Source organism: Loxodonta africana, chromosome 10, assembly GCF_030014295.1.
Source record: "Loxodonta africana isolate mLoxAfr1 chromosome 10, mLoxAfr1.hap2, whole genome shotgun sequence".
Lineage (NCBI taxonomy): Eukaryota > Metazoa > Chordata > Mammalia > Proboscidea > Elephantidae > Loxodonta > Loxodonta africana.
Genome location: NC_087351.1, coordinates 104,273,836 through 104,289,062, shown reverse-complemented (window position 1 = coordinate 104,289,062; position 15,227 = coordinate 104,273,836). Strand labels below are relative to the sequence as shown.

At 42.4% G+C, this 15,227-nt stretch overlaps 2 protein-coding genes across 2 annotated transcripts in view; both read left to right on the top strand.

The window, feature by feature from the left end:
• Positions 1–1,136: 1,136 nt before the first annotated feature.
• RPS6KA5 (ribosomal protein S6 kinase A5) overlaps positions 1,137–15,227 on the top strand; it is a 203,778-nt gene continuing 189,687 nt past the window's right edge. The window contains exon 1 of the mRNA XM_003408821.4: positions 1,137–1,418. Within this exon, the coding sequence (XP_003408869.1) occupies positions 1,319–1,418 (100 nt within the window). The 5' untranslated portion in view covers positions 1,137–1,318. The remainder of the gene's footprint in view (positions 1,419–15,227) is intronic.
• On the top strand, positions 1,667–9,779 carry LOC104845780 (small ribosomal subunit protein eS24-like). The gene is made up of 2 exons (XM_064291952.1): positions 1,667–1,729; positions 9,339–9,779. The coding sequence occupies exons 1-2, from the start codon at positions 1,667–1,669 to the stop codon at positions 9,777–9,779; spliced, it is 504 nt and encodes a 167-aa protein (XP_064148022.1).

The following is a 15,227-nucleotide window of genomic DNA, read 5'->3' as shown; positions in this document are numbered from 1 at the left end:
CCTAAAAGCTTTTCTCAGTTCCTCTACAGGGCATAATTGCTGCCATTTGTGCGATTCTCAAACGCTCTGTGTGACCACTTTATTTCAAATTCTACCTGGGATTACCGTGTCCTGTGTAGACACACAAATCATGTGTTTCTTCTGCTGTATTGAAAACTGCTTAGGGGCAGGAATTGTATTCTACTACATTAACTTTTGTATCCTTTCGGCGCCTAGGACCTGTTTGTATGAAATGGATGTCTATTCTTTGCAAAACTCCTAATCAGGAATTGGGATTGTGGCTTTTTGTAATATCTAAGGACTGCCTGTATCTAGGAAACCCTGGCGGCCTAGTGGTTAAGTGCTACGGCTACAACCAAAGAATCCGCAGTTCGAATCCGCCAGGCGCTCCTTGGAAACTCTATGGGGCAGTTCTACTCTGTCTTCTCGGGTCGCTGAGTCGGAATCCACTCGACGGCACAGGGGTTTTGACCTGTATTTAAGCACAAATTCCACTTAAATTTCTTAGAGCTCACCACAGACAGTCACACCTTTTTAATGGCACGCTGTCTTCCAGCTGGTCACACACCCGTGGATCGCTGCCTGCAACCCTCAGGTAAATCTGCAAACACGTGGGTAAGGAGCTCTTCCCTCAGGCCCCTCCTTCCTCCACGGTTATTGGTGGACCAATCGTTCCCCATTATCCCTCCCCGCCTCTGTCAGCAGTAGCCAATCACAGACTCCGAGCGCCTCCTGACTACTAGATACTGTTTACTAACAGATAGAAGCTGGGGAATAAGGGGTGTGACCGTTCTGGGGAGGTCAGGGAAGGGAAGATCCTGACTGCGCGTGCGTACCAGCGGAAATGGGCGGGGCATAACCTCTGCTCTCACCAATCGGAATGATCGTGCTCCTCCCTCTCCTGCCTCCCCGCCAAGCAACAACAATTCGAGGAGGAGGGCGGGGCGGCCCGCGAAACGTCATAGCGTATTGCCCAATGGCAGCCGGCGCTGGCAGATACGCGCGCCCTCGGCCCAATGAGCGATAGCGGCCCGAATGGCCGCAGGGCTTGCTGGCTGTGGGCGGAGCGGCCTGAGGGAGGAGGCGGTGGAGCAAGGGGCGGTTTGGTTGCGCGGTACTAGCGGGCCCGCCGGAGGGGGGAGGAGGCGGAGGAGCGAGCCGTGCGGCCAGAGCGGGAAAGCGAGTCGTCTCTGCGTCCGAGTTCGGGAGCTGCCGCACCCCGGCTCCCGGGGCTACAGCGGGCGCTGTGAGGGGCCGGACGTCGGCTGGCTCCCGGGTTTCCCTCCTTGCGACCCCGCGGAATCGGAAAAGGGAGAAGATGGAGGAGGAGGGAGGCAGCGGCGGCGGCGCGGCGGGGACCAGCGGGGACGGCGGCGGCGAGGAGCAGCTCCTCACCGTCAAGCACGAGCTGCGGACCGGTGAGCGGCCCCGCCTTCTGCCGGCCTGCCCGGCGCGGGGCGCGTCCTGAGGGCCGGGGGCCGCGCTGCAGCCGAGGGCGCGCGGCCCGGGGCTTCCGGGGGCGGGGGTCGGGGCGCGGGGCCGCGGCCGGAGAAGGGGGCGCGGAGGGGCGGGCCCGGGGCGGGGCCTGGCGGGAGGGTGGGAGCCGGGGGGTCCGGGGAGCTGAGGGCGCTCAGCCGGCTGAGCGGAAAGTTTTCGGGGGCCGGGGATGGAGCGGTGGGCGCGGGGCGAAGGGGTCCTTCAGGCAGCCGGCCGCTGCCCTCTGGGGATGGTTCGCCCCCCTTCCCGCACAGGTGACACATCTGTCCCTGCATCCTGTCTCGGGTAAAAGGTGCGCTTTCCTCAACGTGGGGTGAACGACGCTCTGTTTTGGAACTTGACTCACTTCTCCACCCCTCTGCCTCCCTCGAGGTGGTCCCGGTGGGGTTTGGGGAAACCGCCTAAGGTGCTGTGCCTTGTACGAAACCCACGGGTGGTTGTTCCCAGGGCTTTCAGGAGCCCAGTCTTTAATGAGATGTGGAGAGATTCAGGGCTTTTATTTGCAATTACCATGAAATACTACCCTTGGCCTTGAATTTTCAAAGGTCCCTAGAGATGAAGGCTCTGTCGGCGTAAAGCTGTAGCTCAAGCGTCTAGCAGGCGCTTATGCCCTGACGCTTGAGATCACTAGAGTTGTTCTAAGCTTTAGACTTGCTCTTTTTTCGGATCCAACCCCGACTTGTTCATTTTGATAAATGCTGACTTGGACTAAATCAATACAGTTTGGATTTATACGTGGGGAGCCCAGTTTTGTGTTAGAGATACTTTTTAATTTCCGAACAGAAAATGCGTTTTAAGGAGTTGTCCATTAGTAGTGTAATACGTTCTTGTGAGCGTTTATTAAGGGTTTCACACAGCTTCTTTGGCATATTGGGGTATTCTTTTATTATGTAGACACAAAGCATATACAGCACGTTTCAGGTGTACGCCTAGTACACCTTGTTTCTGTTTTGAAAAGACTGCAAAGCTAGCTCTGTCGCGTGTTCTTTTAGGTTTTGTTATTTCTGATGGGACTGCCGATTCGCATTCCATTGGGTGCCAATGAGGTGGTTTAAGAGGGATATCAAATTCATGCCTACTTAATTTTTTTTTTAATATCATTGTTTTTGATTGTTGTGGATCGGTTATCTCTCGAGCCAGTTACTCCATAATCTTTTTGAGTTTCTAACTTAACCTGTGTGGGTTTAATTGGTTTGGTTTTTTTCTCAATGTAATAAGCAGTAGATGCTTTCAAAGGGCAATTAAATCATTTACTCAATAAATGTTTGTTGAGTATTAATACGTGATTCATGTCAGTTTCTGTGCCGGGTGCTTTCTGCTGTGGAAATTTCGAATTTGGCTTTCTTATCTTACATAATAATGCACTGATTTGCGTATGGAGAATAGTGTCGTCCAGCAAAAGCTACTTCTCAGCCATCATAGTGCAAAAAGCAGCTTTTTACTAAATGACCAAGAAGCAACCTACTTATTAGTAGTCAACCAGCTGCTCAGCTTCTGGGTTTTGCAAACAATGCTAGTTTTGTAGAAAACAAAGGGTACTGCTTTATAGGTCGTCCCGGGGTTATGAAACTCTGCACCCATAGTTATGATCCAACCCTTGTAAAGCCTATTATATTAAAAATGCAAGGTACATACAGTGGTTGATAATAACAAACAGGCACTGTTTTGTAATGTGAATCAAAATATTATTACTGTATTATCAAGTTAAAGATGTCTTAGCGTATCTGTGTTTCTTTAATGTTTTTTATGCATAGAAGGGTACGCTATGTATTATACACTAAGACAAATATTTGACTGACTGTTAAATATGAACCATACCTCACTGTTCTGACTTATGTACAAATTCAACTTAAAGACAGATTTAAGAAGGGAACTTGTTTGTAATCCGGGGTGATGTTTGTAATCATCAGCTTCAAGTTTGCATGTAAGAATTTTTTCTGATGGATGATGAGATTATACTGAATTCATTAGTACTGTTAACTGTCAAAGGAAGTGAAAGATTGCTGAACGCTCAGACAACTGACCAGATATCATGGTCAAAAACACTGTTAAAATGTAACTTGAAAGATTTTCTCATCTTCATCCAACCGCGCTCCTCTCAGCACATGATGCTATAATAGGCACCAAAGTAATTTGACCTGACGTGGTCCCGTCTCAAAATGTAGACAGGCGTACAGCAATATCCAGCAATATCAGGCCATCAGTCGGTGGTTGCCCATTTGTGCATAAGACTGTACTGTATGCTGTAGGATGAATGAGAAGCAGTAAAAGTCACGTGTAAGGACATGGGAATTTCCCCCATTGTGTAGACAGAATAGCATGGCATACCTGGACATGTAGTTGAAAAGCTTAGCTTTAAATCCCAGCTCTGGCACTTAACTAGCTATGAAGACTGGGCAAGCCCTTTCATCCTCTGAATCTCACTTCTCTCAGCTACAAAATGTGAGAATTAAGTGAGACGCTGTTGGCAAAGTGCTAAGGAGGTTGCTTGGTACATAGTAGATACCCAGTAACTGTTGGTTGAATGTAAATCTAAAAATCACAAGAATGTGCAGATTAATCCAGAGTCCCTGGGTGGTTGAAATGGTTAACGTGCTTGGCTGCTGCTCACCCAAAGGTTGGGGGTTTGAGTCCACCCAGAGGCTCCTCTAACTCTATGGGGCAGTTCTAGTCCGTCCTGTAGGGTCACTGTGAGTTGGAATCGACTCGACGGCACTGGGTTTTTGGGTTTAGAGGCTCCTCGGAAGAAAGGCGTGGCAGTCCACTTCCAAAAAATCAGTCATTGAAAATGCTGTGGAGCACGGTTCTACTTGATACATATGGGGTCACCATGAGTTGGAATCAACTCGATGGCAACTGGTGTTTTAACTTGGGAAATAATTCATTTGGTGCTTAGCTTATGCCACATTGTCTGGCTATGACTTTTTCGGTGTGTGTCTTGCCTTCTCAAGTAGAGTGTAAGTGTCCTGTAATCCCTGCTGCTGCGTAGCAGCCTGTGTGTATCTTTTCAGTAATATTTAACACATGATATTATAGTAGTTGATTTACCTGTATGTGGTAGACTGTAAGGTCTTTCAGGACAGACTCCATGGCCTTTGTGGTAGGTACTCAAATATTTGTTGAATTAATTCATTGAACGGATGAGAATCCAAGGCAAAATCTAACAGTTTATTGTATTTTCAATGCCTTGTATACATTAGGTGGTTAATAAAGTGACTGTAAAAGCTGAATGCTGAAGAGTAAAGGATTACATCAGTTAAACACATTTCTTGAGCACTTTCTGTTTTCTAGGCTAGATGGTATTGATGATACCAGAAATGACCCAGAAAACGTCCTCCCTTCTGGTCATAGGGAAAGAGGTCATATAAACTAGTAATTAGGTTAAAACCAAAAAAAAACCAAACCTATTGCTGTAGAGTTCGTTCTAACTCATAGTGACCCTATAGGACAGAGTGGAACTGCCCCATAGGGTTTCTAAGGCTGTAAATCTTTATGGAAGCAGACTGCTACATCTTTCTCCCGTGGAGTGGCTGCTGGGTTCGAACCACTGACCTTTCACTTAGCAGCCAAGTGCTTAACCTCTGTGCCACCAAGACTACTTAGTAGTTAGGATACGTTGTCATAAGTATACTAGAGGTGTATACAAAGTACAGGGGGTAGCAAAGAAGAGGTTAGGACTTTTAGGTTTCAAATAATCAAATCCAACTCTGTTGAGCAAAAAAAAAAAAAAAAAAGGAGGGGGTTATTTATTGGAAGAAATTGGGTTATCTTATCCATTCATTTATTCAATAAGTATTTCATTATCTCTTAAGTACTAGGTACTGTTCTAGATGCTGAGGTTGCAAAACAGATGTGGTCTGCCCCTGGAAAGACAGAGTTGCAGAAGGGATCACTAGAACCAGAGCTTAAGTTGTCTGCACTCTCCATCTTGAATCTCTGCTTGTTTCTTTATGATGGCTTCATTCTTCACTGCTGTCCAGCTGTTGCCACGTGGGAAATATCATGGCTGCTGAAAGACACCCAAGTCTTATATCTTACAGTGTCAGCTACTGGAGAGATGCTGCCTTTTTTTCAGCTTCAGTTGTAAACATCTCAGGGAAGGACTTTATTGACCTGGGTGTGTTTGGGTGCCCATTTCTAGATCCTTCAACTAAGGCCAGGGGATGGGATCAGCTTACACTAACGTGACAGCTACTTTAAGTAAACGTACGGATGGGGGTGAAACTCTCGGAAGAGGAGGGATTGCTGGGAAGACATATTCTTAGATATTTACCATTAGGAGAGAGCCTAACACTGAAGAGAGGGTCGCAGAAGGCGTATTAATTATCTATTGCTATGTGACAAATTACCCCCAAATTTAGTGGCTTCAAATAACATTATTTCTGTGGGTCAGGAATTTGGGCACAGTTTAGCTTGATGGCTCTGATTCACAGTCTCTCATGAAGTTGCAGTCAAGATATGGGCCAGGACTGCAGTCACCTGAAGACTTCTCTGGGGCTGGAGGTTCTCTTTCAAGATGGCTCACTCACATGCTGTTGGCAGGTACTTCAGTTCCTTGCCATGCGGAACTCTCCTCATGACGTGGCAGCTGGCTTCCCCAAGAATAAGTAGTCCAAGGGGGAGAGAGAGAGAAAGAGCAAGGTGACTTTTTAAAAGAGAGTTTTATTGAGATAATTTACATACCATAAAATCCATGTGTTTTAAGTGTACAATTTAGTGAATTTTTGTATATTTACAGAGCTATATAACCATCGTCACAGTCTAGTTTTAGAACATTTCTGTCATCCTAAAAAGAAGCCTCATGCCAATTTAGTTACTCCCCATTCCCACCCCCAGCCTTAGGCAACCACTGATTGACTTTTTGTTTCTATATAGACTGGCCTATTCTGGACATTTCATATAATGGAATTATACAATATATAGTCTTTTGTGACTGGCTTCTTTCACTGAACATGTTTTTGAGACTCATGCGTGTTGTAGCATGTGTCTCATTGTATGGATATACCACATTTTGTTTATCCGTAAACCAGTTGGTGGACGTTTGAGTAGTTACCACCTCTTGGTTATTGTGAATAATGCTGCAAAACGTTTCAGTTCTCCACATCCTTGCCAATACTTGTTATTGTCCCATTTCGCTTATAAGCCATGCTAGTGGGTGTAATGCTCCTTTGAGGCACGGATGGTGAGACTGAGTCTTACAAACTTTGGACGCGTTGTCAGGAGGGATCAGTCCTTGGAGACAGATATCATGCTCGGTAAAGTACAGGGTCAGTGGAAAAGAGGAAGACCCTCAACGATACGGATTGACATAGTAGCTGCAACAACAGGCTCAAGTAGGACCGGGCAGTGTTTCATTCTGTGGTACATAAGGTCCCTGTGGGTCGGAACCAACTTGACGGCACCTAACAACAACAAGCGGGAGTGAAGTGATACTGTGATTTTGATTTGCATTTCCGTGATGATTAATGATGTTAAATGTCCTTTCGTGAACTGATTGGCCATTTTTGTACCTTGTTTGGAGAAGTAGCTATTCAGATTATTTGCCCATTTTAAAAATTGGTTAATTTGTCTTTTTATTATTGAGATATTAGTTATTCACATATTCTATTTTTTTTTTTAAGTCTGTTATAAGATGTATGGCTTGGAAATATTTCCTCCCATAAGTTGGGTTGTCTTTTTATTTTCTTTATGTGTCCTTTGAAGCACCAAAAATTTTGATGAGGTTCAATTTATCTGTTTTTTTTCTTTTGTGCTTTTGGTATTGATTCTAAGAAACTACTACCTAATAAAAGGTCAAAAGATGTACACCTGTTTTTTTCTGAGAATTTTATGATTTTCGCTCTTACATTTATATCTTTGTTCCATTTTGAGTCAATTTTTATATATGATGTGATTCAAGTGTATTCTTTACCATGTGGATATTCAGTTGTCCCGGCACCATTTGTTGAAAAGACTATTTTTTCCTCATTTTATGGTCTTGATGCTCTTGTTGAAAATTAGTTAACCGTAAGTGTATGGGTTTATTTCTGGATTGTCAATACTGTTCTACTGATCTGTGTGTCTATTCTTATGCCAGTACCCCATTGTCTTTATTACTGTAACTTTTTATTCAGTTTTGAAATCAGGACGTGTAAGACCTCTTTGTTCTTTTTCAAAATTGTTTTGGCTAATCTGGGTCCTTTGACTTCCATAGAAATTTAGGTCAACTTTTCAATTTTTGCAAAGAAGCCAGGTGGGATTCTGATAGGAATTGCGTTGAATCTGTAGATCAACTTGGGGAGTATTGCCGTCTTAGGAGTACTAAGTCTTCCAATCCATGAACATGGGATGTCTCCCCACTTATTTAGATTTTCTTTCAACAATGTTTTGTTTTCAGAGTATACATTTTGCATTTCTTTTATTAAATTTATTTCTAAGTATTTTATTATTTTTGATGCTATCGTAAAAGGAATTGTTTTCCTGATTTCATTTTCAGATTGTTATAAAACCACTGCCGTCGAGTCAATTCTGACTCATAGCGACCCTACAGGACAGAGTAGAACTGCCCCATAGAGTTTCCAAGGAGCGCCTGGCAGATGTATAGAAATACAATTAGTTTTTTTATGTTGGTCTTGTATTCTCCTATTTTGCTGAACTAGTTTATTAGTTCTAATAGTTTTCTAGTGGATGCCTTGTTGTTTTTAGGTGCCATTGAGTTGATTCCAGTGCTCCATAGGGTTTTCAAGGCTGTGACCTTTCAGAAGCTTTAGGATTTTCTGTTTATAGAATCATGTAATCGGTGAGTAGAGATGGTTTTACTTCCTCCTTTCCAACCTGGGGAAACCCTGGTAGCACAACGGTTAAGGGCTACAGCTGCTAAGGTCAGCAGTTCATATTCACCTTGGTAACCCTATGGGGCTGTTCTACTCTGTCCTGTAGGGTCGCTACGAGTCGGAATTGACTCGATGGCAACGGGTTTGGTTTTGGATTTTTTTTTCCAATCTGGATGCCTTTTATTTCATTTTCTGGCTTAATTGCCCAGGTTAGAACTTCCAGTACAATGTTGAATGAAAGCAGTGAAAGTGGGCGTCCTTGTATTGTTCTTGATCTCAGGGAATAGCATTCAGTCTTTTACCATTAAGTATGAGACTAGTTGTGGATTTTTTTAGGTGCTTTTTATCAGGTTAGGAAGTTCCCTTTTTTTCCTAGTTTGTTGGATCTTTTTTTTTTTTAAATCACAAAAGGGTGTTAGGTTTTGTGTAACACTTTTTCTGCTTCTATTGAGATATCATGTGGGTTTTGTACTTTGTTCTATTGATATGGTGTATTAAGTGATTTTAGGATAGTAACCCAATCTTTCATTCCTGGGATAAATATCACTTGTTCATGTGTGTAATCTTTTTTATGTGTTGCTGATTTCAGTTAGCTAGTTTTTTGTTGAGGATTTTGGATTTCTATTCATAAGTGATATTAAAAGATATTAGCCTGTAATTTTTTTTTTTTTTGGTAATGTCTCTTTCTGGCTTCCCCAAAATATTCTTCATTAGTTTCTGTCACCGACTAAAGATTGTACCTGTGTGGTTACTGGTATCTATGCTTAGGGGCCAAAATGCTGGACCTTTAAGTAAAGATTTAAGAAATGTCAGGAGGTAGGCTGTAGTTTTAGTTCTGCTCCTAACTTGGTGTGTGATCAGCCATTTCACCTTCCTGAGCCTGAGTTTTCTCATCCATAAAGCAAAGGGGTTGGGCTACTTGGGAGAGTGATTTCCAAAGTACTTAACAGTAATAAGCTGGTATTCTATGTCATTTCTACGGAAATTCTAGCATAGACAAAAGTCGGGGGTGATCATTTACTTTAAAAGATTGGTCTGGCTCTTTTCCTCGCTGGTTGCCTGAGCATCTGCCGCCATCATGAATCCATAGGAACTATCCGGACCAGGAAGTTCATGACCAACCGACTACTCCAGAGGAAACAAATGGTCATTGATGTCCTTCACCCTGGGAAGGCAACAGCACCTAAGACAGAAATTCGAGAAAAACTAGCCAAAATGTACAAGACCACACCAGATGTCATCTTTGTGTTTGGATTCAGAACCCATTTTGGCGGTGGAAAGACTACTGGCTTTGGCATGATTTATGATTCCTCGGATTATGCAAAGAAAAATGAGCCTAAACACAGACTTGGAAAACATGGCCTGTGTGAGAAGAAAAAGACCTCAAGGAAACAGCGCAAGGAGCACAAGAACAGAATGAAGAAAGTCAGGGGGACTGCAAAGGCCAGCATTGGTGCAGGCAAAAAGTGAGCTGGACATTGGATAACAGAAGGAATAAAGGTCCTGCAGTGACTTGATCAGCGGTGATTGTGTGGATTTTTCACCAGAGGATTAAAAAACTGTTAAAAAAAAAAAAAAAGATTGGTCTGTTTTACTAAATGGTTCATGATTGAATCCCACTGAAAAACAACAGTTCCTTGATGCTTTTATGAATATAGTTCTACTTATAATGATTTAATTTATCATTAGCTTTTTTAGGAACATAACCATTACTTACAGTAAGATAGTTTGAAGGATTCAGTGACAATCTTAGTTGTGAGTACAATGCAGGTCTTCCTTTTAGACTTACACATACATAAATATGTGCGTGTGAGCTTTTATAGTCCTTGTCCCTTGTTTCACGTTTTCCTCATTCTGCAAAGAATAGGCAAGAGTTTTGCTCTATCTTCGGTTTTATAGGGTACATTGGGAAGGGGAAAAATATGAATAGGTTATTGAAAATACCCTTAGCTTAATTTCCTGGTGCCTAGACCCTAAAAGAAAATCTAACTTTATACTGCATATTTTAGGGATTAAGAAAATGATCTATTAGAGCAGAGAAGGTGGCATGGCAGTCCTTAAGCCAAGAGGGTGTCACATATACTTTGTATTTACAGTCTGTATGTGGAAACTCCTTCTCGGGTGGTGTATTAGTTTCCTGGGGCTGCCATAACATAATACCATGAAGTCAGTGGCTTCAAAGAACAGAACTTTATTTTCTTACAATTCTGAAGGTTAACCGTCAAACCCAGTGCTGTCAAGTCGATGCTGTGGGACAGAGTAGAGCTGCCCCATAGGGTTTCCAAGTCTGTAGTCTTTATGGAAGCAGAGTGCTACATCTTTCTTCTGCAGAATGGCGGCTGGTGGGTTAGAACTGCCAACCTTTTGATCAGCAGCTAAGTGCTTAACCAGTGTGCCACCGGTGCTCCTGAATGCTAGGAGTTCAAATTCAGGCTATTGGCAGGTCATTGCTTTAGGGGAAGAACCTTTCTTGTCTCCCAGCTTCACGGTAGCCTCAGGCATTCCTTGGTGGTCCTTGGTTTAGAGATGGATTCTCACATGGTGTCTTCCCCTGTGACTCTGTTTCCACGTCTGTACTCCCTTTGTGACACCACTCAAAAATAATTATTATTAGGACCTATCCTATTCCTGTATGACCTCGTTTAACCTGATAACAAAAGAAAAACTCTATTTCCAAATAAGGTAACATTCACAGGTACAGGAGTTAGGATTTCAACATATCTTGTGGGGGAATACAGTTCAGTCTACATCAGGTGGCAAGGCTGATGTGTCAGACTCAACATTAACCCCGACTCCAAAGCAACAAAGCATCTTGAAACCTCGACTTCCTAGAGACGTAAGAGGTTTGGTGGGCAGGATTGAATTTTTCCCCATGAACAAAAAGCTAAAGCTTGGGTGAAAACTCCTCTAGGGAAAATCTATCATAGTAACATTCTGTGTTGGCTGAGGCTTCACAATTAAATACACTGTTGAAAAATTGTCAATCCCAAAACGCAGTGAGAGGGAGGGGTTGTCACAGTTATTTCAACTGATCTCCTTTAAGCTCCCATAATGATTTCGAGATCCCTTTCTGCACCTCAGAGGTATAATCACTCCTACATCCATCTTGTTTGGCAGGGAAGATGAATTAGAGTCTAAAACAGAACCTTGCCCTCATTTTCTTTGTTTCTAGCAATGCCCCTCTGAGTTCAGGTATAATTAATTATTTCTCCAAAAGTCAGATATTTTCTCTGGCTTTATACATTCCCAAAGTTGTAAGTAAGCTGGCTCTTTTTCTTTTTTTTTTAAATATCCCGTAGGTGCAGGGAGAACAGAGAGGTCAAGTTCCCAATGTTTAGCACAGTACTGGGTATTGCAGTTATTTTATTTCACACTCAAGTTTTTGTGTAGGTGTGCTTCTTTTTGTATAATCAGTGTGTTCCTGATAAAAAAAATTGTGTAAATAATATGGTTGTATATCAGATTATTTAGATTATAGAAAGTGAACTTGGTATTTAAAAGAGCTCTATGGTTAATTCTTTTATAAAGAAAAAAACTTTGGTTATGTTCTCCATTTGTGGCGTTTACTGATATTATGTAGATTTGATCTTACACGCTATGTTCTGACATCATGCGTACAGTCTAGCTAGCTGCAAACAGATAAATGATGAAGTTTTGTGTGGTAGGCTGAATAATGCCCTCCCCCAGATGTCCATGTCCTAATCCCTGGAACCTGTGAGTATGGTATCTCACATGGCAAAAAGGACCATGCAGATGTGGTAGGTTAAGGATCTTGTGAGGAGGAAGGGATCCTGGATCATCCAGGTGGTCCCAGTGTAATCACAAGGCTCCTTTGTAAGAACAGGCAGGAGGGTCGAGTCAGAAGGTGGTGTGTGGAAGAAGAGGGAAGGAAGGAGATGCAATGCCACTGCTGGAAGGGTGCCAGGAGTCAGCGACTGCAGGCAAGCCTCTAGAAGGTGGAAAGGCAAGGAACGGAGCCTCCCTTAGATCGTCCAAAAGGAATGAATCTCTACCTTGATTTTAGCGCTGTAGGAACAAATTGCAGACTTCTGAGCTCCAGAACTGTCAGAGAATGAATTTTTGGTGTTTTAAACCACTAAGTATGTGGCAAATTTTTATAGCAGTGATAGGAGTCTAATATATTTCTTGCTTAAGATTGAATGAGCCAAGAGATAATTTTGCCCCAGGTATAGGTACAATTTTTTTTTTTTTTTTTTATAGGTACAGGCTTCCCCTGCAATCCAAAAGCAGAGTGTTCCCTTGAAACCTTCTGTAAGCCAAGATGGTATAAAGCAAAGAAGCAATTACCATTAATTTATACGGGAAAATTTTTTGACCATTCCCAAAACCAAAAACAAACGAACAAAAAAACCACTGCCACTGAATCAGCTCCGACTCATAGTGACGCTGTAGGACAGACAGAACTGCCCCGTAGGGTTTCCAAGGCTGTAAATCTTTATGGAAGCAGACTGCCACATCTTTGTCCTGTGGAGCAGCTGGTGAGTTTGAACTGCCGGCTTTTTGCTTAGCAGCCAAGCACTTTTAACCACTGAGCCACCAGGGCTCCTAGAGTATTCTCAGCCCCCCAAAATAACCCACTAAATCATACCAAATAACACATTAAACCTAAAGTAACACTAACAAAGCTGTGGCTGCTTGATGCTGAAATGCTGAGTGTAGGTCTCAGGGGAGGAGCTCGGTGGTGCCACTCTCGCTGCTCGAGGTGTGTGCTGCCTCTTTAATGGCTCATTGCAAAATTAACCCTGAGCACTGTTTCCACTTTTCGTCTTTTTTCGTAAAAGCGAAAATCCTCTTCGGGTTTCTTTCGGTTAGCAAAAGCAGGTACTAATGTAGGTCTTTGATAAAACCGAAGTGGCGTAAAGTGAACTTTTGAAAAGTGGGGGAATATCTGTAACTGAGTATAATAACAGAATGTGGCACAGTTATTTAAACAACTATTTAAATAGAAAATGGTAACAAGTGTCATCCTCTGTGTAAGTAGAACGGTGTTCTCTCTAAGGCATCCCCAAGGAGACATTCCTTTCTGATCTTAGTATCAAGCCTAGCTGAGCTGCTTTTGACCAGCTGCTGTGTTTTTCATAGGAATGTTCTGAAGTGGATCCCTGAGTTAGACCTCTTTTGTCAAATTGGTGGCTAGAAAGCTTCAAATCTCAAGCCTACACCATATAAAGGCATAGTTTAACATGCATCTTGAGCCTCTTCCTGCTACCATTTTATGTCCTTATTCTTTTGTCTTTTTAGTTATCCTTGTAAATTGCCTTAAATCTTTTCTGGACCAAGGCAGGGATTGGGTAAATATGTAACTAAAGAGATACATTTTTGCAGAGATGTGTGCATACGTGCCTATGGGGCCCTGGTGGTGCAGTGGTTAAGAGCTCAGCTGCTAACCAAAAGGTCAGCAGTTTGAATCCACCAGCTGCTCCTTGGAAACCCTATGGGACAGTTCTACTCTGTCCTGTAGGGTTGCTATGAGTCAATGAGATAGAGTGACACGGTGGCTGCAACAGTGGGCTCAAACATAGCAATAATTGTGAGGATGGCACAGGACTGTGCAGTGTTTTGTTCTGTTGTGCTATGAGGTGGAACTGACTCAACAGCACGTAACAAACATACATATATATTTTGTAAATAATATGAAAAACACGGGAAGATATTTGACTTATTAGCCAATGTTTTTGCTTCTTAAAATTTGTCATATGGTGTTCATGCTATTTTTATATTTCTTGAAAAAAATTGAGGTCTTTGATTAATTAGTATCATTTTTTATTTTTTAAAAAGATATAACCAGATATCAATAAAACGGAGGCATACTTAAAACAATTCAAACGGCAGAAAGGTGAAGATTGTACACAGATCTGTCTTTGTACCAGGAAGCTTTCCTACATAGGTGGACTATCTCATGGAATAACCGTGGATCCACAGTCAACACCCATGGAAGCAGCAGTCAGGAAATCAAATGACATATTGCATTGGGCAAGTCTGCTGCAAAAGACTTCTCTAAAGTGCTAAAAAGCAAAGATGTCACTTTGAGAACTAGTGCCTGACCCAAGCCATGCTATTTTCAGTCACCTCGTATGCATGTGAAAGCTGGGCAATGAATAAGGAATACTGAAGAAGAATTGATGTCTTAGAATTATGGTGTTGGTAAAAAATACTGAATATGTCACAGGGCTGTGAGGAAAATGAACAAATCTGTCTTAGAAGAAGTATAGCCAGAATGCTCCTTAGAAGCCAGAATGGTGAGACTTCGTATCACATACATTAGACATGTTATCAGGAGAAATCAGTCCCTGGAAGAGGACATCATGCTTGGTAAAGTAGAGGGTCATTGAAAAAGAGGAAGACCCGCAATGAAATAAATTGACACAGTGGCTGCAACAGTGGGCTCAAACATAGCAGCGATTGTGAGGGTGGCGCAGGACCAGGCAGTGTTTCATTCTGTCGTACATAGGGTTGCTGTGAGTTAGAACACACTTGATGGCACCTAACAAGAACAGTAAAATTCACTCAACTGAAGCACTCTGTCCACTAACCACATCAGTAATCGGGAGTGGAATTATAAGTTTTTCCTGAAGGGAAAAAAAAGTAAAGCATGTAATAAGGATAACGTTGTACTTAAATCTAAATATAATGCTGCATTCAGAGGTCATGAACAGAGTCCTAGCAGCATATTTGAGCTCATCCATTCCTACGATCTTGCCACTGTTTTTTTTTTTTTTTTTAAGACCAGTGTCATATATTTGTGAGGAAACATTATAATTAGGGTTAGAATAGAGCAAATCATATGGAGCTACACACAAATCAAACTCTTTAACTTTGACCTAATTTTACCATGTACAAGTTGGGCAAAACAGTCATAGTTTTATTCATCAAGGACTTACTGAATTCCTATTATAT

What these genes read in the sequence shown, in the direction of transcription:
- LOC104845780 (XM_064291952.1), top strand. Translation starts at nt 1,667, where the DNA reads ATGGAGCGGTGGGCGCGGGGCGAAGGGGTCCTTCAGGCAGCCGGCCGC. An exon ending in GCCGCTGCCCTCTGGGGATG is followed by an intron (nt 1,730 to 9,338) that starts GTTCGCCCCCCT and finishes TTACTTTAAAAG; the next exon opens with ATTGGTCTGGCTCTTTTCCT.